At 37.9% G+C, this 19,111-nt stretch overlaps 1 protein-coding gene across 2 annotated transcripts in view; it reads right to left on the minus strand.

The window, feature by feature from the left end:
• Positions 1-17,626, minus strand: part of cerk (ceramide kinase) — a 40,766-nt gene extending 23,140 nt beyond the window's left edge. Inside the window, exons 1-4 of one of the 2 annotated variants that reach the window (XM_088003482.1) lie at positions 17,299-17,626; positions 13,703-13,726; positions 3,574-3,705; positions 2,113-2,235 (exon numbers count right to left, since the gene is read on the minus strand). In XM_088003482.1, the coding sequence (XP_087859608.1) occupies positions 2,113-2,235; positions 3,574-3,705; positions 13,703-13,726; positions 17,299-17,437 (418 nt within the window). In that variant the 5' untranslated portion in view covers positions 17,438-17,626. The remainder of the gene's footprint in view (positions 1-2,112; positions 2,236-3,573; positions 3,706-13,702; positions 13,727-17,298) is intronic. The other variant, XM_015002794.2, reaches the window with a different exon arrangement.
• Positions 17,627-19,111: the final 1,485 nt, after the last annotated feature.

Consider the following 19,111-nt stretch of genomic DNA (forward strand, 5'->3'; position numbering starts at 1 on the left):
AATGAAATGTCACATTATATTCTTATGCTACAAGTTAATATGCTTTGTCTATGGAAATATATTTAGAGCAATTTATAATAAAACAGCTTCAGTGAGCTTCCAAGGTGACCAATTGGCCACTTTTTACTTTCCTGTTAATCATTTATTTACACCTACCTGGTATAGTTTGGGTTCCAGTATTTTATAGAAAGCTTGGACCGCAAGATGTAATGAGTTACTCTTGAATTCAAAGTTCTCGCAAAACAGAATCGTACAAATTGATTCGTTTTTGGATGCACCACAAGTCCAACCCACCTGAGTCGAAAGCCTGAATTGCTTCCTTGTTTACTCAGGTTCCTGCTACCAAACCAGCCGTGTGACTTAAGTGTTGACACTGATCATTTTAAACCTTCAATATTGACTCACTGTACAACCTGCTACAACCTCTTAGCACATTAAAAAAACCAGCTTTTGCAGTAGCTAAAAGATGCTGAAATAAATCAGTGTGTGATATCAACATAAAGTGTGTTACTAATTGTACTTTTGAAATCCAAATAAATGTAATAAAGTAATTTAACGTTTAACTTAAATTTCAGTTAAACACATTGAATCATCCCACCGCTTCTTCCAACCACTGTTCCTTCTGGAAATTGTTGAAATTCAATTAAATTTAGATTATGCAACAAAAAATAAAGTTTGTGAAATAGAACAATCCGTTCATTGCTATTTTTCATTTTGCTGAAACCTCCAGCAGCTATTTTTTGTCAGCTGTGAAATAATGTCACCTTTGAACTCATAAATGAGGACCATTAAAACCTTCTACTGCTGCCGTCATTTGTGCAGAACAGCTGAGAGTTGCATAACAAAATTATTAGAGCTTATAAAGAACGGATATCAGTTTGTCCAGTGGCAGAATGACCATAACTGACGTATTTCAAGACTTTGTACCCCTTACATCACTACAACAGACATTAACAATTGGAATTGGAATTGGAATCTGCTGGAACAGCAACACTTTTGTATTGTTGGGGGGTGGGGGGGGAAATTACAAAATTTCTTCAGTTCGTCACAAGTCTTGTAAGGAATGCACGAGTTCTCATCAGATGAGTCCAGATTAAATTTGTTGGCCTGCATGTGCAATGAAATGTGCAGTGGAAAATAAAAAAACTCGGTCGTCAGGGTTCATTGTCCTGCATTTTTAAACCATGCCCTAGATTAAAATTTATGGTACACGCTCAGGCATTTGCAAAAGCTGAGTGACATGTAGAGGTGATAACAACTCAACCATTAAACCAGCTGTGTTGGGGCATGGACGCATCTAAAACCTGCAATACTATCCTTTATGACTGGAGTTTGTCACTTCTAGAAAAAAACATCTTTTTAGAGTCTTAGAGTGGTCTGGTCAAAGTTCAGATCTAATTCCAGCTAAGAATCTGATCCAAGACTTGAAAATTGAAGTCAAAGTTTAGATATTCTCTGTAATCTGATTGTAAAAACCATCTTTCTTCTTTAGTCCCACGCTATTTTGTGCTGATACATAAAATCCCTTACATTGGGTTTATTTGTGGCTTTAATATGAGAAATTACAAAAATACTGAAAGGGTATGACGACCTTTTCTAGGGACTGTATCAAAGTGTACTGAATCAAAACCTTTACTTGTTCTAAGACGCACATTAAGAAAATACTGCAGCAATCCAAACGAAGGTTTGCACTGCGGTACTGTTTACTGTACGACTCTGTTGTGTTTTCCTGATCATAATCTAAATCAAGCCGCCGCCCACCCATCCCTAATGTGAGTTTAGGTGGTTCAGTGTGTCAATTAGTGTTTAATTGGTAGGTCAATGTTACCTAGCCAGATTTCTGTCACAAGACATTTTGGACAAAACCCAGACGGCGTCCTGCTCAGTTTCTGCCAGGTTAATCAACAGCTGTCCGAGTGTGAAACGGGCTTTGCACTTTAACCTGTTACTTAACATTCTTCTGCTTGAGTTTATTTGCCCCTATCTGTGCTGATAGCAGCTTAACAGTCAGTTTGGATCATTCATGATTCATTTATGACACACAGATGCATATTGAGCATCCAGTCGGTTCAGAGTGCATCCCCCATATCTGCAGTATTAAGTAGCACCTACTAAGTAATGACAGCTGCTCGTTGATGACTTGGACCCACTGCTCGCAGATCTGCTGGTCGGCGCAGTGAAAGGTGACGTCGGCGCAACGCCACAGGTGTTGCCGGGTCCTCCTCACGTATGAAACTGCAAAGACAACAAGAACAGTTTCTACAGAGAGAAAAAAATGTAAAAGATGAAAATAAAAATCCCCCTCCGATATCCTAAAAGTGCTTTCTAATGTTGGAATCGCTAGCTGCGCTGCCATCGTCATAAAGTTGTGCAAATTGAAATTGCAAAACTGAATTTGCGAAAAAGGAGGAGGTTTCTCAGCCGTATCGAAATGAGCGTGTTTTGGAAAACTGCAATGGAAACAGTTTTTTCGCATCACACGAGTCACGTGATGAACAATGTTACTACTGGTGGAAACGACAAAGAAGATGACAGGAAGTAGTTGTTTTTTCTCAGACAATGGCTTCACCAGAGCCATTTTGGCATTGCATAGTTCATAAAAAACTTGTGTGTTGAATCCACAGCTCTTTAAAATCGCCAACTACATTTTCTGCAAAACGCTGCAGATGTAATTGCTCCCAAGTATAAGAAGCTCGTTGCTCCAACGCCTGAATAAGAAGCAGATGTCTCTGATGACTGATAGATGAATTGTGAATATATCTCATGACTAATTTTAATGACCTATCATATGAACAAGCTTATTCACATGTGATTTTCATTTGCTTCTACTTTATTGGAAACACAGCAATTGTGTTTTTTCAACATTTGCAGAATATAAACAAAGATTTTTGCACATTTGTAATGGAAGTACCCATCATGGCTCACAACCTGGAGTTTACTAAGTGTTACGTTTTTCTTGTGTTTTTATTTTTTCTCACTGATCATTACTCCAAGGCTTTGCTGCAGTGGAACCTTGCCCTGTAAATGAACCTTAGCTGTATCCCAATCAACTTGGTCTGCCACAGATTTTAGTGAATGAGTGAGATAAGAAGACGTGGGGAGGTGCGGAAATGAGGAGGAAGTCAGCAAAGTGAGGCATGGTTGTACCGAGGAAGAAGAAGAAAAAAGCATTACTGAAATATTTACATTAAGGAGCAGGAATTCCCTCACTAAGCACTTTTGGCAGCAGATTTACTCACTAAGCATTTCAATGTCAAATCATCGCACTGAATATTTCTCTCATCAGATAAGAGTCGGCCTTTCAAGGAGGAGCCACAGTCCAAATCATTTCTCGCGGCTCGTATGTGCAGCAGGGATGTTGGAGAGAGTCTGAAAAGTATTTTGTGAATTTGTTGCATAACCAGAATTTTGAGGGATGGGACATGCCTTTGAAGATAAGCTTCAGCAAAATGTGGCATCACAGTTTTGTGAAAATTAGTCCATGTCAGTGTAAGTAGTACTAGTTCTCATTTTCCCCAAAACTTTAAACTTTAAAACTATTCCCGAACTTGTAGAGTAGTGTAACTGCTGCACCTGTGAATGCATGGGGATACTGCTGAGAGGGCTGGTTTATCCTCTTCGGATGGCTCCTGGGTTGTGCGTCAGCTTCGTCTTCTGTCTTGTGAACTGCCACAATTTCACACACTTTAACAGTCTGGCCGTGTTCTGTGGAGAGATTGAATTGACAGTTTAGTTCGGTGGTGACTGCAGCTTGATGATAAGAGCCAGAAAAGTTACACGTACACAGATTCATGAGTTTGTGGTGGTAAAGAAAAGACATTCTGTCCTACAGATGATGAATGGAGTAACTGTCTACTTAGAAAATGCCTTCTGGAGTTGGTAGTGACACAAACTGATGCGACAAAAGAGTGAAAGGGCAAGTCTTAGGAATGGGAACATTACTTTTTTTGGTGGGGATGCATGCTAAACATCCAAAGACTCTTAAAGACTGAAGATTCTTAGCGTACAATGGAGCACTGCCTAGTTGCAGATTTTTGGTGAAATGTAACTTTTCATAGCTAAAAGATTTGAAGAAAATTCAGCTTTGGAAGCTGAAATATCTAGGCGGAATGCTACCCAACATGCTACTGACTGCTAGTCCAAAAGAATCACTTGTTTTCCTCAGTGCTGATGGCAGAACTTCCAAGAGGGTAGACATGAAAGATTGTATATGCTAGCTTCTGCAGTCATGCTAAGATAGTTTCACCATGCATATCAGTCATTTGGTGTTTCAACTATTAAAATAGGCAGCTATAAGTGTTTTGCAAGGGGTGCAGATGTTAGCTAATTGTGTGTAAGCACTGTATTTTGTCAAAATCATCAAGCAAATCCACATCAAGAGTTTCTTGATTAAGTTCATAGCTGAATCACTGTGCAACATCATCCAGTTAAAAATCAGAATACTGATTTTTTTATAATCAGAATTTCTGATTTTTAACTGGATGATTACTTACAGTTACACCAAAGTCACCTGCAATCGAAGACAGATGGCTGAAAAGAATAAGATTTAACGGTCACACTAATCTGTGAAAAGATGACCGGATCAACAAAAGTTAACATGGGTGAAACTTTAGCATTAATACATGGATATTTACCTCGCTATTTGTAAATGTAATTCATTTATTTCAGCCAGTGTGTGATCAGTTTGAAAGTAATTTTATCTCCAATGTAATGTAAGAAGTCTTTTTCAGTTACTTGACATTTGCTTATGAGTTTGTTGAATGCTGAGCTAACGTGAGTTAGCTAAAATAAAGCAACATGCTAACCTGTACTAAAATGACATCAGAGTCAACAAAAGCTGGTATAAGGTAACATTGTGATAAGCCAGATGGAAAATACTTTGATTAGATCGGATGTAATATTATATTACCAAGATATGATGAGTTATTTTATCACCTTTGAACCCTATTAGTTTCAAAAATCTAGCATAGCGCTATAAAATGGTTCAAAGCTGCTAACTTATCAACAGTCAGTATCTTGCCTATACTTGATTACTCTCTGCATTTCATTTATTTCAGTTCATTTGCATAACCCTAATTTGCAACAAATTTGTGCCTTAAGGCAGAGAGAGCTAGTTGATATACAAAAATATACAGTCAATTCGATTGTATAAGTTTTACTCATACATTCCAACTTGTTAACAGTTATGAAACAATCCAGTTATGTTGAGCTTATCAATATTTGTAAGAAGTTTTCTACCAAGCTGACTTTGTAGCAACCACATTCATCTGAATGAGCATGTAGCAACTTTGGACAGTCGACTGCAACAATATGAAGCAATTCGCCGTCCAAAGTATGTGTATATGATTTGGAGAATCAGAAATTCCCACCAGAAGCTGAATTCACTCTGAGAGACACTTGGTTCCTTTCACAAACACTGAACTGAATAGAAATAAATCCACTTAGTCCCAAGAGACCTTCAAAGTGTTTACAGGCAGTACTTCTTTTCCCACAGGAATGGGAGTCAGACGCTTGTTTTAAAACTCTTGGGGGTTGGAGGAAAGAAAAGGTGCTTTAGTCTGAGTGGCTTGGTCAGTAGCAGAATTTGCAGGTCAGAGTGGGACCGGGTACCTCCTGGTAGATGACGGAACGGTGGGGATTAAAGGGCTGTTATGAGACATCACAGATTCTTAATCTGCTTTTTTTTCTTCTTCTTTTTCACTTTCAGGCAGAAATTTAAAAAGGCATGTCCTCCAGAGCAGCGAAGGTACAGGAAACCTGCTTCAGTACGGCAACAAAAGTAAAAAAAAAAAGAAAACACAATAAGGTGGATGCCTCGAAAACTGCAAAATCCACCTTTGAACAATTTCTTTTTAAACTGAGACGTCCAGAAAATTCATTTATAACAGAGCAAATTCCAAAGAGGACTTTAATGCAAGTACGTTTTACCCACTTCAGGTTTACTGACCTCTTCAACTGCATTGCATATACACGGCCTCTCGTACAAATTTATTCAGCAGATATGATGAAATGAATGGGAGAGAGGCAGAACATATTATTCCTCTCCCGGGAGTCCCTGAGAATGGGATTTCATTTCTTTCTCAAATAAAGGTGATATGCCATGCAGGCATGAATAACTTTATGGCCACCGATATTCACATTTTGACAAATATGAGGACGACTTATGGGCATGTGGGGGGGCGATGGCTTTATTTCAGCAAAAAGGAGAGAGAGAAAAAAATGAGAGTTTCATTCCAACAACACATGAAATATGTTCAAGCTCTAAACTATGCAGATGGCCTTTAGCTCTGAACAAATGCCTTAGCGCTTCTTTGTTTCATGGCTTGGGAGTGCCAAATGTTTGCTGTTATTATGCAAAAAAAAGATGATACATAACTGATATATCGGTGTAGCTGGAGGGGAAATATTTCCAATTACATACAGTGTGCTTTCAGCATAGGTGAAAAAAGCAGAGACCACAATGTAATATCAACCATCCGAGCAAACGACCCACCAAAAACAGCACCTGATGGAAGGCAGTAAAATGTCTAATTCATATTTTACTGAGTTCAGACTCCGAAATGGCTGTGCACAAATAAAACATAGTGAAAGTGACAGATTTATTGGTTGTATCTTTACGCCTAGTAAATTCAACACTTAAAATGAACATATTATTACTGGTTTGTATTGTTAATAGCAATCTGCCATGACAAAACATAGTTAGTCCTTTTGTTTTCTGACTTGCAGATAAAATGCTCCCGGCTCTGGTGTAGCGTCGCTACCAGATCCAAGCTCTGACTTGGATGCAGATTTTAGTACAGCATGTAGATGTGAACATTAAGTCTAGTTTTTTTTTATGAGAAAAGTACTGCTAGAACTCATCGGCAGCAGCATGTATTCTTTATGTAGACATGGCTTATAAAGTATCCTTTTTAAGCAGAAAACCTTCTTTTTATTTTGACTGTTGCTAAAAATAAAATAAGATTAATCTGCCCAAAAGTATAGCCTCACTGATGCATTAAATTTAGGTATTTCAGTGACTTTCATGACCACAGGTATATAAAATCCAGGAACTAAACATTTGTGGAAACTGGGTCGATCTTAGAAACTCATTGATCGTTTCCTCGCGATTAAATATTTCACAGCCAACTGCTAGCGGTATAATAACAAGGTGAAAGCGATTGTGAATGATACTAACTCATCTTTGAAGTGGTAGGCAACGTAAAATCCCAGAGCAGAATCAGTGAAAACTAAGGCACAAAGCAAGCAGAGGTCACGTTTGGCAATATGGAGCCTCAGCGGTTTTCCACAGAACAAAACCCTGATTCTCTTTGGTACAATATTGCATCCTTAGAAGACAAAACTATTCCATTTTTACATTGTTTTATTTGTACTACATCTTTGATGACTGATGCTAAAAACCTCAGTAGAAGATCTAAACTTGCATCTTTCTTTGTAAGGCTCTCTGTTGACATCTCTGTCCTTAAGTGAGCTGGGGAAGCAATCAGTATCCTTAGATCCTTAGAATGCCCCAATGACTCCACTGTACAAACATGGTGACTGAAAGGCATCATCTCGTCCACACACAGTTAGATGACAACACAGACCCACACACAAAGGTTGCAGGTTTCAGCTGAGTGTAGTCCCTAAGCTAGATGCTAAGCCCCTGGCTGTACAAGCCACATCCTCTCTGCTTGGCTCTGACATACTCTCTTCTTTGTGACTGTAAAAAGTCTGAGGACTGGCAGTGAGCCAACGAGGGATGCCTATTCATACCGCAGGGCTCGGAGTTGGTAGCAGGGGGTATTTCTGTAAGTCAGCTTTTCAGGAGGTTGGGGGGAGGAAGGCGTTATTTTCAAATGTCTATATCAGGGGTCCCCAAACTTTTTCCTGCGAGGGCCACATAACTGTTCCCTTTTCTGGTCGGGGGCCGGTCTTAGTTTTTCGAGAAAGAAACCTTAGAAAACATTTGTTGGGGGGGTGGATTAATGCCGATGACATATTCGCGTTTGTAGATAGATTTTTACCCAGAATGCAAATGGAAAAAAAACGTGAGCGAAACGGTGACTGGTACTGACTAGTATATATTCCATTGAGGGAAACTAAGTTTCATATCTGCTCAAGAGCCCCCCTGGTGGTTGAAGAAAAATCCACATATATATGAAAAAAAAACACTGAATGCTCTCTGGTATTGTTCAGGGGGCCGGACCAAATGAGGAGGCGGGCCGGATCTGGCCCACGGGCCGTAGTTTGGGGACCCCTGGTCTAGAGCATGTTCAAGATGTGGGGGAAAATAACAAACATTGTGGGGTTTTTTTGCTTCAACTGTCCAATGACACAAGATGTTTCTCACAGGGAGAACTGGCATAGTTTATATAAGACATCTACCTCCAATATTTTTTGTTTGTAACTAGCAAGGATTCTGAGAAAATAGAAAACTTTTTGTTTTGATATTAAGTTTCTATTGAGATGAAAAAAAATAGATCTTTCCATCATGTATATGAAGCTCTGGTCCAAATCAGTCAAATATGAGTTTATTCAAACATAGTTGAGTTTTCCTTCTGAAAGCTGAAAGGATAATGTTGGGAAATCCAGATAAATATTCTCAATTGATTGAGAAAAACAGATTTCAGCTGCAAATCTGCACCATTCTTAGTACAAAGACTTTTATTGAGGTTGAATGCAGAGATCCAAAAACATATTCATGTTTCAAGCTTAAATTTTAATTTTGCTATGTTTCATTATAGTTCAACACCAAGTAGTGCATAATTAAATGTAAAGTAGATGATATTTAGTTTTTCTTTCTTTACTAATAAAGTCTGAAGAATGTGATTCATGTACTCTGATAGCCCAAAATAAAGTGTTGTGCAACCGATTGCCAGCAGAAGTCAAGATTTACTGAGTACCCAAATATTCTGCCCATGATTCAGTTTTAAATGAAGCTTCATGAACTGCACCTATTGGCTGCTCCACTTTAAAGTGTACCTCTGGGAACTATCCAACAAGAAAACAGTCAGATTTGCATTTTTGTGTCTGTTTTGCTTCCCAGATAAGAGAAATGTGTCACGTTTCACGTTGGGTGTTCTGCCGTTTTAACGGCATCCGATATTAGGTCAAACTCGGACAATGATCTAAAATGAAGACAGGTAAGCAATTTCTGTCTGTCATGGCAACACTAAACCTTTAGAGTCCTTGAACAGCTTTATGTTGGTAGGGAGTGAATATAACAATCTTTAGTCTGGATCATTTAGTTTCTCCATCCAGCACTGTGAACAGGAAGCACATGAGATGGATTACATGTGTGTGGGATTAGCTTTCATCACAGGTTTCTGACACAGATCCCGTAATCAGATTTGATAGGAAATGATGTTCTTTGAGAACTATTCAATAAACTCCTTCAAACTTTCATCCAGAATTCTTAAAACTACATCCACAATACCGAATACAGTTCATTTTGTAGCACTCCAAATGGATATCTCTTCACATAATAATAGGGCAGTAGGCGTGGACGTTTGCCACAGAAAGCCTAAATTAGTGGGGCTCATTTTTAAATATACGTGTGTCATTACTAGAAGAATAAAGCGTTCAATTTTTGGTGACCAGGCCTTTCTGCTACAAAAGATGGTGAATTCAACTTTCAGACACTGGCCTACAGGCAATAATTATTTCCTCGAATATTGGAGTGCTGAGCTTTGTGTGACTGTAATAAAGCTTAGGAGGTCACCTAGATTTGTGCGCTTTGAGTAGAAATACTATCTGTCCTCTAATTCAGGTTCTTGGCTCAGGAGGAGGGCTATTGTTCAGAAACAGAAACTTAGGACTAAGTTGTTGCTCTTAGCGTAGAACGGCATGGGAATCCATCACTGCATAATGCACCTATTAAGGTTGACCTAAATTCTCTGAAGCTGCAATAGTAGCATGACTATGCACACCGAAACCCTCTTATTTCTCCTGTGACATTTCAAATAGTCCACAAGAAAGTGCCAGTGGGTGTTGAAACTATTCATTTAGGAACTATTTCAGTTGTCTGTCAAAGTCTGTACCTCCTACATTTTAACTGATCTCTTCTCCTTGTAAACGTAAAATATCGTTCAATTTGGAAAAGTCGTTTTGCTTAGTGAAGAATTAATAAATGTGTACAAGCAGTGAAGTATTCCACCAGTTTAGTCAATCAATATGCCAGAAATATTCAACATTCCACAAGCTGAATTCATCATACATCGAACCACGTTTGTAGTGCAGGACTGTTTTCTAGACAAAACAGGACATTTGTATTGAGTTACCCAAGACAATTAACACTTCTCTGACATTTTATAGATGAAACGTTCAAGCAAGAACATAATGAGTACATTAATCGATGGTGTAAATAATTGTTGAGAACAACCATACGCAAAACAAATGAGGTATATGTCAGCTTCAAGCGAGGATCACCCAAAGACCAAGATTGACAAGACCGTTGGGAGTGGTAAACAAACATTTTATCTCAAAGTTTACCACAATTAAACTCATTTAGTACAGAGTGCAGCACTGCTTTTAGGCTTGCTAAGGTGGATGAGATGCGTTGCCAAGTGCTGTGACGGTAGTTTAGCTGATGAGACTGAGTGGGGATGCACAGAATGCTCTATGTAGACTCCATATTTGTGAATATAGCTATTTCGTTAGCTAACCAAAGGACTGGATATGCTGAGAATCTTTATCTTGACACTATGAAGACTATTTGACTAAGTGGAAGCAGCAATGGAAGTGGTGGAAACTACTGCCACCCCATCAACCTTAACAACAATTAGTTATCATGGTGACTGAATGCAGTCTGTATGACATAAATTGCTGATCAAGAAGACAGTGGCTTTTTAGACTAATCAATCCTGCTTCTTGGACATAACAATGCATCATGACAGATGCTTCTCCTCTCCCAAATGTTACATACATCTTCAAATAATCTCCCTTAATCATGACATTACGACCACTGAATAATTCTAGTAGCCTGTAGGTTATTGTTTAACGGTGAAAACATATATGGCCTGTTTAGGCAGAGACTTTGTGAGATTCTTGAAGGTATGCTGTGATTTCTGTAAGATCTTTAACTTGTCCCCTAAAAATGCCTGATCCAATAATTCATCACCTACAAACTCGTGCACGTCAAAGGAGACCTGAATTATTTCTGCTATGTAGCACGATGCAGTATCCTGCTGAAAGATCTGCAGCCATTTTAGACTGTTCTGTGGCTTTGGTGCCTAAATGAACAACAAACCATGATGCACTTTCCATTGCAATTTTTGGAAAATATCCTTGAGGTTTCTCTGAAGAGTAATTTTTCTTGTGCTGAGAATTACCAATGGGAAATGGCATTTGTTTGTTTGAGGATGCCGTGCATTAGTATAACCTAACAACTGTGTGATGAGGGATTATATTTCCCCTGATTTGATAAATATAACAGCACTAGTTTCAGTCAGGACTAACCTGATGAGAACCTGTGGGATCAGAGACTGCATTGTACCTCTAACAAGCACTTGTGACTGCAAGAGTGCCAGCATTCTGCTTATTATACCAGCTCATCCTGCTTTCCCAAAAACAAGGTGCTATCCTACCTGACAGGATTCCACAGACATTGCTTCACATTCACGTAAGATCTGAATTGCTTGTCATACACCTGGGGGTTTAAAAAGCCCAACAAGAGACGTTGTCTCATCAGCCCAGAAAACCCCCCCCCCAAAAAAAACAATGAGGTACAAATCAAAGACTTAGATCAGCAACACTGATTTTGATAAGAACACCATACCTGCAGGATTTCCATGTTTGCGCAAGTGATTTTATGTTTATATTTATGCATATGATAATGATATTTCTGACAACGGGCTCCCCAGGCCTCTCCTTCTCACAACAACAAGCTGTCATCGTATTCACATTCTGCTCTTGTTCTCGCCACCCCTCCCAGTACACAGTGGATCAGTTTGTAATCCCTTTATTGTTACTGTGGTTTTGCAGTGACAATGTGTGAGAGGACAAGCTGCTGCAAGCTTAAGGAAATGCTCACTTGCTTCTGTAGGTGTTTGCATAGGCTGATGTCACTCCTGCGCCACTTTTGCATCTTGCACTCCAAATGACACGTAACACGAGTGCGATGGACGAGATAAGATTTAACCGAGGGTGCGAAACTGATAAACCTGCTTATGTAGTTCGGAAAAACGCTCTCCTTTTTTTCTTTTTCTTTTTGTTAGAAGAAAAAAAAAAACCTTTCCCTGAGCCGGATTGAAGTTTCAGAACTACACAACAAACCACAGACACATGATTGCGTCGATTTAATTAGCTTCAGAGGTCAAACCCCTGCAGCCTTAGTCTTAGGTAAATAATTGCAATCAATGCAACTGGAAATCCCTTAATGCTGCCAGTGATCCGGCATACACCGTCACAATTTACCCCATACCCAGCTGTCATTTCCTGGCACTGTTTATTTCCCTGCATCTTTCGCGCTCTCCTCCTCTCTGCAGCCATCTCTCAGCACACAGACAGGCCTGTGCATTGAGCACCAGCTTTAGATTACAAAGCACAGATCTGCCTGGGTACACATGGCAGTGAGCTGTCAAACAAGACATGCGGATTTCTCCCAGGCACAGCGGTGTTTGTTGAGCCAACGCTTTGGCAAACAGATGGAGAAGAAAGGACAACCAAGGAGGAAGGTATAGCAGGAGAACAGTCGCTAGCGGTGCAATGAAACTTCAAGTTCACTTTGTGGAAAGTTCTAGTTAGAACAAGTTGGAGCGTATCGGTATATTCCAAATTCTTCTTCAAAATGTGGATTGGCGATACGATTATCGCGGTGCCTTAGCAATCTGGCAGGGTGTGTATTGATGACTTGTTAGAGGTCACCTTAACTTGTCATTTGACTTTTTTTAAATAAGTTTCCAGTGTTTTTTCCAACATTATTTTTAGTAGAATTCATATCCTTAATAGAAGCCTTTGCTTCCAAGAAAAGGAGCTGCCAAATATGACATCAAGAGACAAAACTTGTTACATTGGACTCATAACCAATTCCTGTAATGTACTTTAAAAGGAAGACCAGGATTTCTAGGAACTCACTTTTGCACTGAGGTACAAATATGACGTGGTGCATATTTGTTTCTTGGAATTTGAACAAAACAGTACAAGCTAAATAAGTGTTAATAATAAACCTGGAAATGATAAGAAGTTGGCTATTTGTGTAAACTTTACGGTCGGTATACACAAATAAAATTTATACGTTTTAAACTGGAACTGTCACAATGGTCTTGCACACATTTCTTGGAGGGCAGGTTATAAAAAAAAAAAAAAGTGGGATCTAGAGACTAGTAGTGAACATTACTTGTTCCTGAGAAGTAGTCCAGACCGTACGGTTACATTTAGAAATCCTGCAGTTTCTTTTTCTAAATACCACAGGATCGAAACACAAATACGTAGAAGAAAGGCTAAAAAATAAAAATAAACACCCTAAGAAATGATTCACAAAAACCCATGTAGGTTATGTTTGGCTCTCTGTGTAGCCCTTCTTCATTTTAAGACTCAACCCGGCTGTGTTGTGGATAATAGAAACTTTTGCTTCCAAGAAAAGGAGGTGCAAGTGAGACTAAAGCGGCTGTCTCTTGATTCTGCGTAGCAGCGCGCCAATCGGGGTGTGATGGTGTAGCTTACTTGATCGGCGAGCTCAGGTTTGAAAAGAAAGCAACACCATCCAGTTATTCCTGCTCACCTGCCGAGTGACTTGACACCACCGCTGTAATCATAAACAAGTGCAGTCAGAGAACGGAAAGAAGCAGCGTTTGTGAAACACCGTCACTGGAAAGTAATTTCACAGCAGACCATTTCGAACGGGTCATTAGTTCTGTTTCAACAGCAGCAGATAAGTTATGAGGCAACGTTTGTTTGTCTGATGCAAACTATTGATTGTAAAATGTGTTTTTGTAATTGGACCAAAGCGTGCGTTTAAATCAGGAAACTTGGCTTATTGGATTTTGGTTGCAGTTTGATTACATCATTTTTAAGAGCATGAGAAAGGAGGATAGGCTGAGATAAGGATGGAGTGGGGATGAAAGAGAGCATCTTACACAAACTGATACATGAAACGTAGAGGATATTATTCAGTTAGCAGAGCATCAAGGCTACATGCAAAGGTAACAGTTTCACAAATTAAATCTACACCAAACTATCCTTTTTATTGTACCAATTTAGTGTATGTGAAAAACTACAACAATTGAATAATAATTTGAAAGTTTTTAGCTGGACTAAGACAGAGTGCTTTGCATTGCAAACCTAAATTTCAATGTGTTTTATTGCAATTTTATCTTTTAACATCTTTAAAGAGAAGTAAAAATAATACATGATTTAGTTTTTTGTTTTTTTTAGAAACTAAAACATACATGCCATTTTTTATTTCAACCCCTTAAATAAATCATAAATCCAGTAAAATGAAATGCCTTCAAATTAGCTAGCCTCAGGGTTCCCTCTCTGAGTCAATACTTTATACAGCAACTTTTTTGTTGGATCCTATTTAGGCCAGTATGGTGGCAGCATCCTGGTGGCGCCATGGAGACGAGCTTTGTGGATTTTGTTTAAGGGTATCAAAGTAGAAGGGAGCTGAACAAAATGCACACCACACTTTTCAGATATATTTAAAGCATTTGATGTGCCATCTCAGTGAAAGTGGTTTTTTGTGTGTGAACAATACAAGCAAAAACCAGCGATGTTATTCCACACTTCTTTCTCTCAGCATATCTAAACAGAGTGATAATCAAGATCAGATTAAATCTCAAGCAGCAACATCTATAATGCTGCCTAAGAAGTGTGTGTGTGTGTGTGTGTGTGCGTGTGTGTGTATGCATTCCATTCAGTGTCTATAATAGATCAGTCAAAATTTTTTTAGAGGATTATATATATGTTTTATATATATATTTTTAAATGCTATGAAGATCCCCTTTAGAATTACTGTGCAGAGGACAGCAGTGAACGTTTACTACACTTTCCCAGTGTAAACACAGAAAAAGCCCTGCAGGAAGAAGAAGACTGGGAAGTTTGTGAAGCTCATTAATATATGCAAAGCTGCTGCGAGTGAAAACTGAGCCGCTCCTGTTTGGCTAAGTGCAAAGAGTTCAGGATGAAAAAACAAATCCACCTGTTGCCACGTTCTCTTTATATATAAAGCTAATCGATGAAAAAAAAAATTCTATCAAATGCAAGAATCCTTTTGCTATTTGACTTTGAGCAAAGACGAGAATATTTATTATTATTATTTTTTTTATCAGTGGCGTTTAAACTTTTTAATTGGCTGAGAAGCATCCGTGTTCGATCCCTAAATCTGGTGTAAACTGACCCGCTCTTGTCCCTGCAATCACTGGCAGGATTTGATGAAGTCACGTCTAATGCTGACTCAATAAATGGAAGTCTTTATGGCAGGTTATTATAGGGCACTTGATACCACTTTGTGGAAGGTCAAGGGCTGGGTTCGAACCAAAGCGTACGGCGGCAGCTGTAATCACTCCACTCGATATGCTACAGTAATTGCCGAGCGGGGAAGCCATTTAGGTGAACAAACATTAGCCTCGGGGGGATATAGGAAGACCCGATGAAGTGGAAGTTGCCTGATAGAAATGACAGAAACATTTGGGGGGCTGTTTCCCATCCCCATTAAAAGTAAAGAGACACTAAAGGATCAGACCATTAAACCTGTGCATGCTGAGTTTAGCGCAGAGTGGGAAACAGCAGCTGGCTATTAAAACAGTTTTGTTATTTGCCCAAAAAATGTGCTAAAAAAAAAAATCTACCAAAACTTGTATTTTTGTACATATTCAAGTTTAAAGTTTCCAGCCTTTTTTTTTTTTTCCTTTGGGAAAAATCAATCAAATTAACTTACACAACAACACGTCATGGTTAGATTACTATTTTTTTTTTTATTCAGATGAAAAATGTTACTGAAAATAAAAATGTACCCTCTCAGAAACAAAGCTTTGATGACATCACAAAAGGCACTCAGCAGCTGATTAGTTATTTTGACATTTTAAACTTGTTGTTCACATGTTCTGAATCAAATTTCTTCAAATTTGATAGGCTGGATTATTTTCCCTCTGGTGATTTCATCAGCGCAAATAAATACAAAGCGTATGTTGTAGATTTCTCTTCCTCAAAGTGGTTTTGTAGTAACTTTTTATTATTATATTATTATTGTTATTTCACATTTCCTACACTTAAATTAATCATTAAATTACCAATAGAGGTACCCTGACCTATCAAAAATAGTAACAAACATCTGATTGAACATCCTGAGCAGCAATCACCTTGTGGCTAGCACTGTTAGCCCTACCTACTGACTTTGATGAGTTAGGATGACAGTTAAAAAATTCAAGATATGGATCAACACATATTTAATCATGTATTTAGTAAATTATTTAGCAATTGTTTATTCCTGTGCTGTACAGTTAGTCCCAAAATTATTTATACCACTGGTAATATTACATTTAAGGTAAACTTTGAGTTTTACCAGCATGTTTCTTCTGACTGGAAAGTAATACTAACTCTTGAATTGGATGTGAATCTGTAGGGAGAGCTAAAGATTAGGGTGTTGGCAAGGAGTTCACTGACTAAAGACAGATGTCCAAAACAACACTGGAAACAAGAAAAAAGATGCAATTATTATGCAGGCTTTATTACTGCGGTACTATTTTATTTCCTGAAATAAAATGGCAATTATTACGCAGGCTTTATCACTGCGGTGCTATTTTATTTCCTGAAATAAAATACTTTTCAAATCTAAGCTTTTCTGATATATATATATATATATATATATATATATATATATATATATATATATATATATATATATGATATTTTTTAATACACTTACTAATGATAGATAACATATTGGAGCTTCTTTTTTAAGCCCTCACTGGAGGGGTTTAAAATCACACTTAACGTTTTATGAATGAGTTAATGAATGACAGAGAGCCCTAGTTTCTTGTAAAGACCTGTGGCCTGTCTTGACAGTTATAACAAGCCCTTGTTACAACAGTTATGTGACCTGACTCTTTCTCACTCTACATGTGTGTGAACCAGATAGGAAGCAAAAACGACTTTTTTTTTTTCCTGTTAGAGGAACAGTAGTTACATGTAATGAAGGTCAACCAAGTGGAGGAAATGCAGCTTTGCAAATAGCAGTTTGCCATTTAGAAAGACGAAAAGCTGTAGTTGAATTTCACAGAACAAATACAATGTTGTTCAGTGAACAAACTTGTATTGTTTGTATTGAGAAACAGACATAATTCTGTTTCTCCAGTCATGTCCTTGTGTTTTCCTTACCTGATTCAGAGGTCCCAGAGCTCCGCTTACTGCTTTTCTCAATTTCCTTCCATGCAAGAACAGCCGGATAGAGAACAACTTCTACCTTTCTCTGCTTCTGAAAAAGCTCCGAGCAAATGATTTTGTCTTGGTTCTCCATGGTGTCTTTAGTTGTCGCAGTAACAAAATAAAAAACACACTCATTACAACTTTGTTACGACCTGCGTAACAAAGAGCGTCCAGCGTCTGTGTTTTTTGGCGACTCCGGGTTGCGAAGTAGCCTATTATCAGACAGACGTCAACAAAGATCGTTGCGGAGAGATGACTCACTACGCCGTGACAAAAAAAAAAAAAAAAAAAAAAAGCGGTCCGCTTTCTATTATGATCACTTCTAATGACATGAATATAAAGTTGCCTTGCAAATAATTTCTATTTTGTCTCGTTACAACTACTCTCTTGAAAGAATGTGTTGATTTACAACTAATTTTCTGTGTTATCAATTATACATCTGGTTTAGTTTTCTTTTTGTGTTGTCTTATTTCAAGATCAGGACACAAATTATATGCTAGACCATTGACCAATCAGATTACTTCTTAGATGTCTGCATTTCTGGAACTTTCCACAGGAAAAACAGTCAATTATAGCGTCCACCACTGTTTTTTCTTCTTTTGTTGTATTAGTTTAACAGAGACAATGTGCAATTTAAAAAAAAAAGTTACTTAAACATACTTTGCACCAGATTGAGTGTAAGCTAGTTTTTTTTTCATCTGTGGGGTTGATGTATTAAAATTATTTAACACAATTTTGTAAACAAGCACCATTTTTGTATTCAATAATTTTAACATGAACTTTTGTTGGTTTATTAGAACAGGAAATATGTGTGAATTTTACACAGTACATCATTCTTGTATAGACACATTATTGTGTTGGGTTTTGGCACAATTTGTGATGACGCATTTGCTCTAAAAGTGTACGAAACCCTTCATAAATAGATTTTGTTAGTAAGAAAAACATTTTATTCCGACACCCCAAATAAAAGCCAGAGTAAAACTGCCTTCAGAAGTCCTTTTTTTCTATGTAGAAACTCAGCTGTTTTGTAAAGGCCTCACTGGTTTACAGAACATTATTGAAAAAAAAGCGTGATTAAGTCCGGGAAGCACACCGGACTGGCCAAGTAAAAAAGTTTTCAAGAAGTTTTAAACAGATTAGGCAATACAACTTTGAAGGTCACGCAAAGAGAAAGAATTCAGTCACTGTTGGGAGGGGAAAAAAAGCAGTAAGAAGTGAAGTCTGGAATTTTCCATAAGCCTTAAGAGGACACAGAAACATGCAGAAGAATGTGATCTGCCCAGATGAAAGCCACATTGAATTTTTAGTTCTTAATGCAAAGTGGTAGGAGAAAATTCTAACTCCACAGTTCACTGAACACACTTTTTTTTCCTTTTTTTTTTTTTTACCAGGATCAAGAAGCTGATGTGTTTTCATGGGACACAATTCTTGGAAATTTCCACTGTTTGACATATAAATCAAAACAGGGCATAATATATTAAATTACTGTAAAACAATAATAAATTGTTTTACAGTAAAGCATATGTTTACTCTTAGTTTAAAAATTAAAGTAATGCTGCAAAAGCAAACTTGCAGCTTTCACAAGCATCACAGTAATGTAGGACAAAGTGAGTGCTCTTGTTTTTCCACATATCCATCCTCTATCAAATTGTCAATGTTAGGAAACTGACGTGTAGTAATGACTTAAAGGATTTTCTTTGTTTATACTTAAACAGCAAACACATATATAAATGTCTATAAGCAAGAACAAATTATCAGTTATTTT

The sequence above is a fragment of the Poecilia mexicana genome, unplaced genomic scaffold (genome assembly GCF_051168715.1).
Source record: "Poecilia mexicana isolate PSO_F unplaced genomic scaffold, ASM5116871v1 scaffold_23, whole genome shotgun sequence".
Lineage (NCBI taxonomy): Eukaryota > Metazoa > Chordata > Actinopteri > Cyprinodontiformes > Poeciliidae > Poecilia > Poecilia mexicana.